At 30.4% G+C, this 11,100-nt stretch overlaps 1 protein-coding gene and 1 long non-coding RNA gene across 2 annotated transcripts; both read left to right on the top strand.

Annotated features, from left to right (window-relative positions):
• The first annotated feature begins 3,581 nt into the window (after positions 1–3,581).
• LOC128284381 (uncharacterized) lies at positions 3,582–4,191 on the top strand. Its single transcript, XR_008274811.1, has 2 exons — positions 3,582–3,683; positions 3,792–4,191. It is a non-coding gene; the product is annotated as an uncharacterized LOC128284381 (long non-coding RNA).
• Positions 4,192–5,451: 1,260 nt separating this feature from the next.
• On the top strand, positions 5,452–10,683 carry LOC108463102 (ABC transporter G family member 1-like). Its single transcript, XM_017763050.2, has 8 exons — positions 5,452–6,029; positions 7,071–7,153; positions 8,510–8,974; positions 9,071–9,157; positions 9,244–9,366; positions 9,455–9,649; positions 9,733–9,819; positions 9,908–10,683. Exons 1-8 carry the CDS (start codon positions 5,684–5,686, stop codon positions 10,592–10,594), a joined length of 2,073 nt encoding a protein of 690 aa, XP_017618539.1. The 5' UTR covers positions 5,452–5,683; the 3' UTR covers positions 10,595–10,683.
• Positions 10,684–11,100: the final 417 nt, after the last annotated feature.

Below are 11,100 nucleotides of genomic sequence, written 5' to 3' on the forward strand. Positions count from 1 at the left end.
ATGATTTTTACATTTTTAGACCCCTTGAAGCATGAGCTTTCAAATGAGGAGACGATCTTGCAAAATGGTGGATAGTTTAGGGTTTTTCCATGAAAGCATATATGTAGTTTTCTGAAATTTTGTGGAAGAATATGAGTATTAGATGTGTAATAAACAACTTATGTGAAGGGTTTCCTCATGAAAACCCTAATAAGGACTATTTGGTATAAGTTGGAAATTTGTTGATAAATGGGTGAGATAGTGGAAATTTTCGATTGCTACAAGAGTATTAAGGGTTCGGCTAGGCTTTTGATAGGAGGAAATCTGATAAAAATCGATTTTTGGACCTATGGGTAAAATGGTCATTATGTAAAAGTCTAGGGGCAAAATAGTCATTTTGCCCAAGTATAGATTATTGAGTGCCTAAATTGGTAAAATGATTAAATTTGTGAATTTTTGTTATTATAAATCAAGAAATTCAAACTCCAAACTTAGACCGGGGGAAAGCCAAGCAAAATGATTAGACCGATTGGACAACATATTTTGTAACCGAGGTAAGTTGTATGTAAATAATGCAACTACATTGCTAATGTGTGTGTTGATTTGTATTTGAATTAATATAGCATGAATTGCTTGATTGTGGAATTGAGAAAGTATGATGATAATAGAGATAGTAGAGTTCCCATTTGAACCTAAGAAATAAATTGGCTATCTATGCCATGACATATGGGTTATTGCAGGCTAGTGTAAGACATGTCTGGGACATGCATCGGCCATATTATGAGAGCTTGTATAAAACCATGTCTGGGACATGGCATCGGCATCGAGACGAGTACTGGTGTAAGACATGTTCGGGACATGCATCGGCCTCGAGACGTAAGCTAGTGTAAGACATGTCTGGAACATGCATCGGCTACGGATGATGGTCAGTGCAAGACCATATATGGGATATGGTATCGGAACCCTACTCCATGTTTGAGGCTTATTGAATATCTGGTAAATTTCCACACGGTTCAACGGTGAGAGATGCAGTTTAAGCTAACGAGTAAGGTATAACCGTGTTGTGAGTGGTACAGGTACTTATTTGACATGCATGAGATATGAGCTCGATACATGCTATGAGATTTATATGGATAGTGATGAGTAAGTTGTGCTTATGCCCATTTTTGTGTGATAAGCATGTTGAAGAATGGTAAAATTGTTGTCGTATATTTATTTATGTGCAACTTACTAAGCTTTATGCTTACTCCCTCTCTTTTCCCATTTTCTTATAGTGACGCTTAAATAGCTCGAGGATTCAACAGACGTTAGAGGCTACGATCACACTATCATCTGAAGCACTCGGTATAGTTAGACTTTTTGTTTTTGAGTATGGCATGTATATGGCTTAGACTTTATTGTTTTGTGCCCTTGAGAAATTAGCCAAATGTGAGGCTGGTGATAATCCTTTCATTTTGTATAAGGCCATGGGTAATGGTCAATATTCATTTTGATATTGTATACTATGTGTTACTTTTTATGGATGAGTAAATTTGCACAATTGAAATGTTGTCTATTGTGGTTGATTTGACCACATGATGTGCCCTTGTTTTGGTATAGAGTGATCTTATGCAGGTTATGTAAGTAAGGGTGGCAAAGAGGCTTTGTAAATAGCCTTTTTTTGTCCACACGGGTAGGTACATGGGCGTGTGTCTAGGCCGTGTGTGACACACGGCCAGCCCCATGGGCGTGTTGTCTCGCCATGTGTCCCCTACATGTAAATTTTGTAAGTCAGTATGCATGATAGTAAACACACGGGCAGAGACACGATCGTGTGTCTCAGCCGTGTGAAGGGCACGGCCTAGCACACGGGCGTGTGCCTTGGCCGTGTGACCTTTAAGAAATGCTGACGTCAGAAATAGAATGTCCAAGTTTTTGCACACGGGCTAGGGCACAGGCGTGTCATGGCCGTGTGAAGGACACGGGCCAGGGACAAGGGCGTGTGCTAGGCCGTGTGAAAACCCCTGTAGGTATGAATTTAGAATTAATTCCACACAGGTGTCGGACACGGGCGTGTCCTTGTATTACTTAGGCCGTGTGAGCCACACGGGCCAACAACACGACCATGTCGAATTGGTCACACGAGTGTGTTGCCCTCCCACACAAGCGTGTGCCCCTGTGTCAAGTGCCATTTTTCTAAAGTTGACTAAAGAACCTGAGTTGGTTTCGAATGATTTTCGATGTGTGTTTTAGTCCTTGTAGGCCCATTTTAAGGACGTGTTCATAAGCTTGAGAAAGTTTTAAATTTGACCAAGTCTTGGAGACTCGGAGTTAGTCATAAGCACGAGTTTAAGTTAGGCAACTCCTCGTACTCTGTCCCGGCGTAATATACGGGTATGGGGTGTTACATAAGTGATATCATATTGTAGTAATCAAACACTATCAATAAAAATATGTCAAAAAATAAATCTTCCTTTCGGTCGATTTATTACTCACATATAAAATTGAATAATCGTTACATGTTTATTAACACAATTGCATATATAATTTTATTATATATTAACTTTCCTTTAATTCAATCAATATTAGCATAACAATTAAAGGGCAAAATTGATTTTTTATTACACTATAATTTCCAAAATAACCCAAAATGAAATTTGTCTAGATACAATCATAAGAAACCAAAAATTTAATTTCTGACTATTTTTTATTACTTCAGCAAGTGGCCATCAAATTCTTTTTATAAAAAATTTAAAATTAAAATTTATTTACCAAAACTTAAAATCTAATTCATTAAATGAATATTATAATTTACATGAATTCACATCAAATCATACAAACAAACATTAAATATAACTCCAAAATAACAATTTCAACCATCGACAAAAGAACATAACTTAATCCATAAAATCCATAAATCATACAGTCAATCAATCAATTCAACTTTATATTAACGCAATTCAGACGTTGAAATAATAAAAATGCTTAAAGCGTGCATCGTCTTTTACACATTTTGCTTTTAATTAGCAATATTATTTATTTCTCACTCTAAATTGATTAAAAGTTATTAATTTTAATTTAATTTTTCATCCTTTTAATTTTTAAATTTATTTTTTATCAAATCATTTTAAAATAGATGAAGAATTAAATATTTTTAATTTTACTGATGTGATATATACATGAATTGTCGTGTGGACGACATATTAAAATTTAATTAATTTTAAAAATCTTAAAAATATTTTATTATAATTTTTATAATTTTTAAAATTATAAAAATTAATTAAATATTGGTGTGTCATCCAAGTGACAATTCATGTGTATGTCATGTTAGAAAAGTTAAAATGTTAATTTTTTATTTTTTAAGATGATTTGACCAAAAAACAAATTTAACAGTTAAAAAATAAAAAATAAATGAAAGGTTAAAATAATTTTTTAATTAAAGGTTGAAATATAAAATTAACATTTAAACTTGTCCACTCCTCTTAAGTTGGTACTTATAATTTTTTTTCAAGAGCGTTAAATTTGATATATGTCATTTCTCGACTATAACACATAGGAATGATACATAATAATGATGTTATAATTTAAAATTTTATAAAATTAAAATCTAAAAAATATTCTTTCTCGTATTTTTCTCAAAGTAGGATTCAAGATAAGCCATCATCATCAAATTTGCTCTATTTCCCTGCACTTGCTTTGCCTTTCATCTCTTGCTCCATTTCTTTGTATTACATGAGCTTTTATAATTTGTTTCTATTTGAGATGATTTTGTTTTCTATTTTATTTCCACTTCTTATTATTTTCCTTTTTTGTCATTCATATCTCAATCTTAGGTAACAGAAGAAATAAGAGCATTGAAAGCAAATCTAAGATCTTCCCAAAGAAAGAATGATCCCAACAAAATTAGGAAAAAGAAAAAATATCAAATCGGGTTGAGGATTGTCCACAGGGTGGTGTTCCTCTCTCGCGCCTGTGTCAAGCTTCTTCACCCTATTTTCCCTTCACTTGGTTTTTTTTTTCTTCGTTTTGTGTCTTCTTTTTTACATGAGGATCGAAAAATGAAATCTGGATTGTTGTCTTTTTATTTTTATTTTTACATATATTTTAACAGTCAAAAAGCTAAAAGATGGAGATTGTTACACCACTTCATAGTTGAAAGAACATTTTCGAGATTGCTACTGAAATGATCAATGGTTGTCAAACAAGAAAAAAAAAAGAAAATGATTTTGAGAATTTGGGTTTTGATTTTGTTTAGGATTAAAGGATATTTTTTTCTGAAAGCAAGTTTTGTATTTCATTTATTAAGAGCCAATTTGAAAAATAATTAAACATTGATAAATGACGATCCATATGAACATAATGAACAAGGCCCATTTGGATTTTTACTTTTTAGTTTTATATATTTTAATTTTTTAATTTTTTTTGGAATTTATATATATTTTTATTTTTTCAAATGATAATGACATCATCATTGCCATGTATCTTCATTTCAAAGTGCCACATGTCCAAATTTAACGCTATTATTGAAAAACTAAAATTATAGATGGAATGAAAATTGAAAAAGAAAAAAAGGATCAATTTAAAAGGAGTGGACAAGTTCAAGTATAAATTTTATATTTAAGTATTTAATATCAATTATCATATTTTCAGTTCTTCTAGTAATCTGATAATAAATTCTTCATAGCTTTGATGCATAATTATTTAAAAATAATAAAAATAATTTATTTTCAATAATTTGATATGATGAGGTTCAAATATCATTTGACAGAATTGCAAAAATTATATATAAAATTTAGAATCGTAAATTAGTATATATCATGTGAAATTATTAATAATAAATTAAAAGTAAAATTAGTTCTGAAAGCGTATTTAAATCTATTAGTAACTTAAGATATTGAAATATTATAGTTTTACCCTTTCAAAATAACACAAATATTTTAGAGAAGTGACTCTTTCTTTTTGAATATGATTAGATGTTAAAAAGTGATATCTGTGTAATTTAATTAGCTCATCATTAATTAGAAATTAATTACTATCCATATATACTTGATTTATACTTTATTTAATTAATAATTGAAACTTAACGAGCCTATCAAATTAGATCATATTTAATTTGGATCAATTTTATATAATATAAATAATAATAAATAATAATAAATAATTATTTTTATTATATATATTGTTGATATTATCTAATATATACTCCTATCATAAATCGGACTGAAATATATTAAAAAATATCCCCACCATCACCGTTACCCACCACACATTATAACCCGAACCAACGCAGGAGTTGAAATAACTTTTCGTTATCCGCGTGTTAACATTTTTTCAACTCACCAATTTAATTTATGTGGTCTTAAAAATTTGAGTTGACCAACTTGCTAATTCACCGCACCAATATAATATGCTTAACGTTTCGAACTTGCAAAACTTACAAAATCTTCTATTAACTAAAAGTAATTAAAATGTGCTTCTCGATAGGATCCCTGTTTACCTTTAAATTAAAGTCACCAATTCTACAATTGTCTGCTAATAGCAGTGCTGCAATACCATCATATAAAGATATAATATTTTTTGAAAATATGTTCTTCAGTAGGAAAGTCTTGCATCTTCACGTATACGATATAAAGATATAAACGCATCACCATCACTACAAAATAATCGGGTCGGCTGTTGCTTCACTCAATATCTTCTGATTCGTCAACTTAGTTCACTATTCAGAATGGATTCCTCAGTCATCGTCCCAACATGGACACCCGGGTCAAGCCCCGAACATTCTTCTCAAAACCATCAGCCTGAAGCAGCTGAGAATGACAACTTGGAAATTGAAAGCATGGTTTCTGGACGAGTCGGTTCCTATGATGAAGCGCCGTCTTTCAGGATTGAGATAGAACCAGGTGATGGCGTTTTCTTGACATGGGCTGATCTTTGGGTGACTGTTTCTAAGGGGAGAAAGGGAAGCAGGGCGATCTTACAAGGGCTCACTGGGTATGCTGAGCCAGGGAAGATGTTAGCCATCATGGGACCTTCAGGGTGTGGCAAGTCAACCCTTCTTGATACACTGGCAGGTCATATATCTTTGCTTCGCTTTTTTATTTTCATTTTCCAAAAGGGTTTCTTCCATTGGCATGTCCATCACTTTGACTAGTTTTTGACAACTTCGGGTAGAAGATACTACAAGTACAAATTAATAGTAAACAACAAGTTTATGTTTCAGAATGGCTAGATCATAGCCAATGGGAATTGTTGATGGGTAGGTCACATTTCAAGCCTTAAAACATATAATATGATCGAGTCATATTTGGAGAAGCCAAATCTTTTTTATTATTTTTTAACTATGAATATGTCAAAAGTACGAAAAACTTGGAGAAAGAGTACTAAAGGATCCGACATGCCCCTCCCCACGTCGCTGTTTATATCAAGCAATATTGGTATGAGATTTAAAAATAGTCAAATATTTGATTTTCTAATTTTATAAAAAGTTATTTTAATCTATTTAATTTTTCGTTTATTTAATCTTTTAATTTGTATTTTTTTGTTAAATCACTCTAAAATGAATTGAAAAATTAACATTTGTTAATTTTCTTGACTTGGAATAAACATGGATCGATTGTCGCATTGACAACATATAAGCATTTAATTACTCTTTTAGAATTTAAAAATTAAAAAGAATTATAAAATTTATTTTTAAAATTAAAAATAATTAAAATTATTAAGAAAATATAAAATTATAAAAAATATTTTAATATTTTAAAAATAATAAAATGTTGAAATGTTATCTACATGTATGTCATGTTAGTAAAGTTAATAAATATTAACTTTTTATCTATTTTGAGATGATTTAATAAAAATATAAATTTAAAATTAAAAGAGACAAAAAGTAAATAGAGAATTAAAATATTATTTTATATAGAGATAAAATGTCAAAAAAAGGTCAATATCAATTTAAAATATTCTACAAATTAATGTTATATCATGCTACAAAAGTTTACATAATTCCACTGAACTTTGTGTGAAATTGCTTCTTTTTATTATTGTTAGTATAGTTTAGGTAAGAATTGTTAAGTTTTGATTGGATTATAAAATGATAAAAAGTCTTTGATTGGCAGGAAGACTACTAAGTTCGCGTATTCATCAAACAGGGGAGATCCTAGTTAATGGTCGCAAGGAAACGCTTGCTTTTGGAACTTCGGTATGGAAATTATTAACAAAATTGGAAGCTTAAGTCAATCCAAATCCCTCAATCCCCTTCAAACTTAAATATGACTGTTATTTGTTCAATATTAAATTCTGGAGGCCTAATATTATTATTATTATTATTATTATTATTATTATGGTATATAATTAATTTATGTCACCAATTAATCAAACAAAAATTTAATTAAAAATAAATTAAAATCATATAATAAAAATAATATATTAATAGGATTGCATAGGTAGGTTAATTTTTAAAAATAAAATAAAACCAATCCCTACCTATGTTTGGATAAATTTTATTAAAAGAAAAAAAAAGAAAGAAAGGAAATGAAGGTTAAAGAAAAGGAAATGATATATTTATTTCATGTTTGAATATTTAAAATTAGTAAAGGAAAAGAAAGGAAATGAATTGCAACATATTTATGGAAAGAAAAGTAAATGATTTATTAATTTTCAATTTTAACCCTTTACATAATAACATATAATAAAATATAAAAATATAAAAATAAATATTTTTTATAAATCATAATACATCAAAATATTCTTATTTAAATAAGAATGATGTGATGGTTAATGTCAAAAATAAATTTACAAAATAAAGAATCAAAAGGAAAAATAAAAAAAGGGAAGTGAAGGATGAGATTGATAATTTTTGAAAGCTAATTTAAAACGTAGAAATTTAATAATCCAAAAATATCTATTTATTCAATGTTTTTATTTTATTGTAGGACGGTTAATTATCAGTAAATATTTTTATTCCATAATTATGCTATTTTTATAGTATTATGGCAAAATAGAGTCTTAAAATTTGTTGAATACAAATTTCAAAAATAGAGTTATAATAAAATGTTTAAAGGGTAAAACTAATATTTTAAATATAATTTTTCCCATCACTTTTAACACAAATTGGGTATTAAAAAATAAATTAAAACAATGGAAAGTGATGAATTTTTAAGTTTAACTCATTCTATTTTCCTTTTCATAGTAAAAATATGCTGTCGAAGCAAGGAAACTTGGTTTTCCTTCCTTTTCTTAACCCATTCAAACATGCTATTAAAACCTTGAATTTGAGCGCTTAAAAATCTAAAACTTCAATGTTGTGAACAAAAATAAAATAGCATTACTCTTTTTTTACTATCTTACCAATATTTTTTATTTTTTCAAAAAGTATTACTTAATTTTTTTATATTATTTTTATTTCTTTCACTTGCATTCTAATATTGTATTGGTTATTGAGTTTGTTGATTGATAAACTTTATGTTTATTTGCATTTCATACCATATGTTCATTATAGTGGAGTTATATGCCTAAGAAAATTATTAACCAACACCTTTTTAATGATCAATATTAGGCTTATGTTACTCAAGATGATGCTCTAGTGACAACGCTTACAATAAGGGAAGCTGTTTTCTACTCAGCACAACTTCAGTTGCCTGATTCCATGTCAATATCTGAAAAGAAAGAAAGAGCTGAGATGACAATAAGAGAAATGGGGTTGCAAGATTCCATGGACACTAGAATCGGAGGGTGGAGCACCAAAGGACTTAGTGGAGGACAAAAGCGAAGAGTTAGCATTTGTATTGAGCTCTTAACATGGCCTAAGCTTCTCTTCCTTGACGAGCCCACTAGTGGACTAGACAGTGCAGCATCCTACCATGTTATGAATCGAATTGTGAAGCTAGCTCACCAACATAAAAGGACTGTAATTGCATCCATTCATCAACCTAGTAGTGAAGTTTTTGAGCTTTTCCATAATCTTTACCTTCTCTCCTCTGGCAAAACAGTTTATTTTGGTCCTATTTCAATGGCTGAGATGGTATGCATACATATATTTTTCAAATATTCGTGCAAATTGGAAAATAATTATGAGTGTTGATGATATTTTTCTTTTGCAAACTAAACTTGTTTCTAGCTTTTTGCTATAAATGGATTCCCTTGTCCACCTTTAAAGAACCCATCAGATCATTATCTTAAAACCATCAACAAAGACTTTGATGAGGTAAGTATTTGATACACTCAAAGTATAAACTATGCATTTGATAAGTTAATTATCAATTTTTGATTTTTCTTATTGGTGTTGATTAGGACATAGAGCAAGGAATAGGTACCAATAACACAGAGGAAATCATCAACACACTTGTCAAGTCTTACAAGTCATCAGAGATATGGAAACAAGTTCATCATAATGTATTAAAGATATCCCAACAAGTATGTTAATTTTAAACTTAAGTCTTAAAGATACTTAAACCTAAAAAAAAGCATATTACTCTAACTTGTAAGGATTCTTTATTTGCAGAAAGGATGGCCTCTAGAGAGCAAAGGAAGCCAAGCTAGCTTCATTACCCAAAGCATTGTTCTTACGAAGAGATCTTTTATTAATATGTATCGCGATTTTGGGTACTACGTGCTTCGCTTTGTAATGTATTGTGCATTATGTTTATGTATTGGGACTATCTTCCATGATATTGGCTACAGCTACAATTCTATTCAGGTAACTTGATGACATACTAGAAATTATTCCATGCTTTAGTAAATATGATAAAAAATCGATTATCAAAACTTTGGGATTTTTAGGCTAGAGGATCCATGCTCTCGTTTGTTTCGTCATTCTTGACTTTCATGGCAATAGGAGGATTCCCTTCTTTTGTTGAAGACATGAAGGTACTATTTTTTTTTTCAATTTCTTCATTATTATGTACATGGTTCATTAGTTTTTGACATTCTTTTTCTCCCCTTTCATGAAAATCAGATCTTTGGTCGGGAAAGACTGAATGGACATTATGAGGTTGGAGCATTTGTTATTGGAAACACAATTTCATCCATCCCCTACTTGTTTTTAATCTCATTAATCCCAGGAGCACTAGCTTATTACTTGGTTGGACTTCAGAAGAATTTTGGTCATTTTGTCTATTTTGTCTTATTGCTCTTCAGTAGCATGACGGTGGTCGAGAGCATAATGATGACTGTTGCAAGCATTGTGCCAAATTACCTCATGGGAATCATTACAGGAGCTGGTATCCAAGGGATAATGCTTTTAAATGGTGGTTTCTTTCGGTTACCTAATGACCTCCCTTACCCAATTTGGAAGTACCCCGTGTACTACATCGCATTTCACACGTATACAAATCAAGGATTCTACAAAAATGAATATGAAGGATTGAGTTTCAACAACGATCGAGCTGGGGGACCTCCTACCATTAGTGGTGATGAAGTCTTGAGAAACTATTGGCAAGTTGACATGGGATACTCTAAATGGGTTGATCTTGCAATCTTGGTTAGCATGGTGGTTATATATCGTTTCACGTTCTGGGGAATTATTATCAGTGCTGAAAAGGTTAAGCCTATTCTCAAATACTATATGTCAGTCTCTCCTAAACAATCAAGTCTGATACTAGAAAACTCTACTCCTATTTCTTCACAACAAGAAATGGTTTGAAATGTTATGTATTAAGTATTTATATAGCTATGGCTTTGTATAAGTTTGTATTTGAATAGAACTTAACTACCTTCCTTGTCTGGCATAAACATCAGATTTTTGGTATTTGTTTACTATGTCCATTTGTTTAGACTAACAAGAAATAATTTGGACCTTGCTAGTTATAAAAACGGTGTATGAGACGATAAATATCTACTCTTTTATTGGTACAATAAATACTAAGTTTTTAATTATAAGAATTTGCATATGGTATAAATGATATATGCGACCATAGAAATCAAATTTATAACGTACCTTGTCCGTCCCCATCGTCGTTATGAATGAGAGATGCTAGTGGAACATATTTGGAGCAAACTAATACTTTATTTAAGAAAATAAATGATAAATCATTTTTATAAAATGGATAAACTAAATTTTATAGTTTTAAAATCTTGTTAAAACCATTTTAACACTATTCGTGAGTGTTCAGAATTGTTCGAGATGAAATTCGAGCCTTGAAAGAAACT

This window comes from Gossypium arboreum, chromosome 11 (genome assembly GCF_025698485.1).
Source record: "Gossypium arboreum isolate Shixiya-1 chromosome 11, ASM2569848v2, whole genome shotgun sequence".
Taxonomy (NCBI): domain Eukaryota; kingdom Viridiplantae; phylum Streptophyta; class Magnoliopsida; order Malvales; family Malvaceae; genus Gossypium; species Gossypium arboreum.

What these genes read in the sequence shown, in the direction of transcription:
- LOC108463102 (XM_017763050.2), top strand. Translation starts at nt 5,684, where the DNA reads ATGGATTCCTCAGTCATCGTCCCAACATGGACACCCGGGTCAAGCCCC. An exon ending in CCTTCTTGATACACTGGCAG is followed by an intron (nt 6,030 to 7,070) that starts GTCATATATCTT and finishes TTTGATTGGCAG; the next exon opens with GAAGACTACTAAGTTCGCGT. An exon ending in CTTTTGTTGAAGACATGAAG is followed by an intron (nt 9,820 to 9,907) that starts GTACTATTTTTT and finishes CATGAAAATCAG; the next exon opens with ATCTTTGGTCGGGAAAGACT.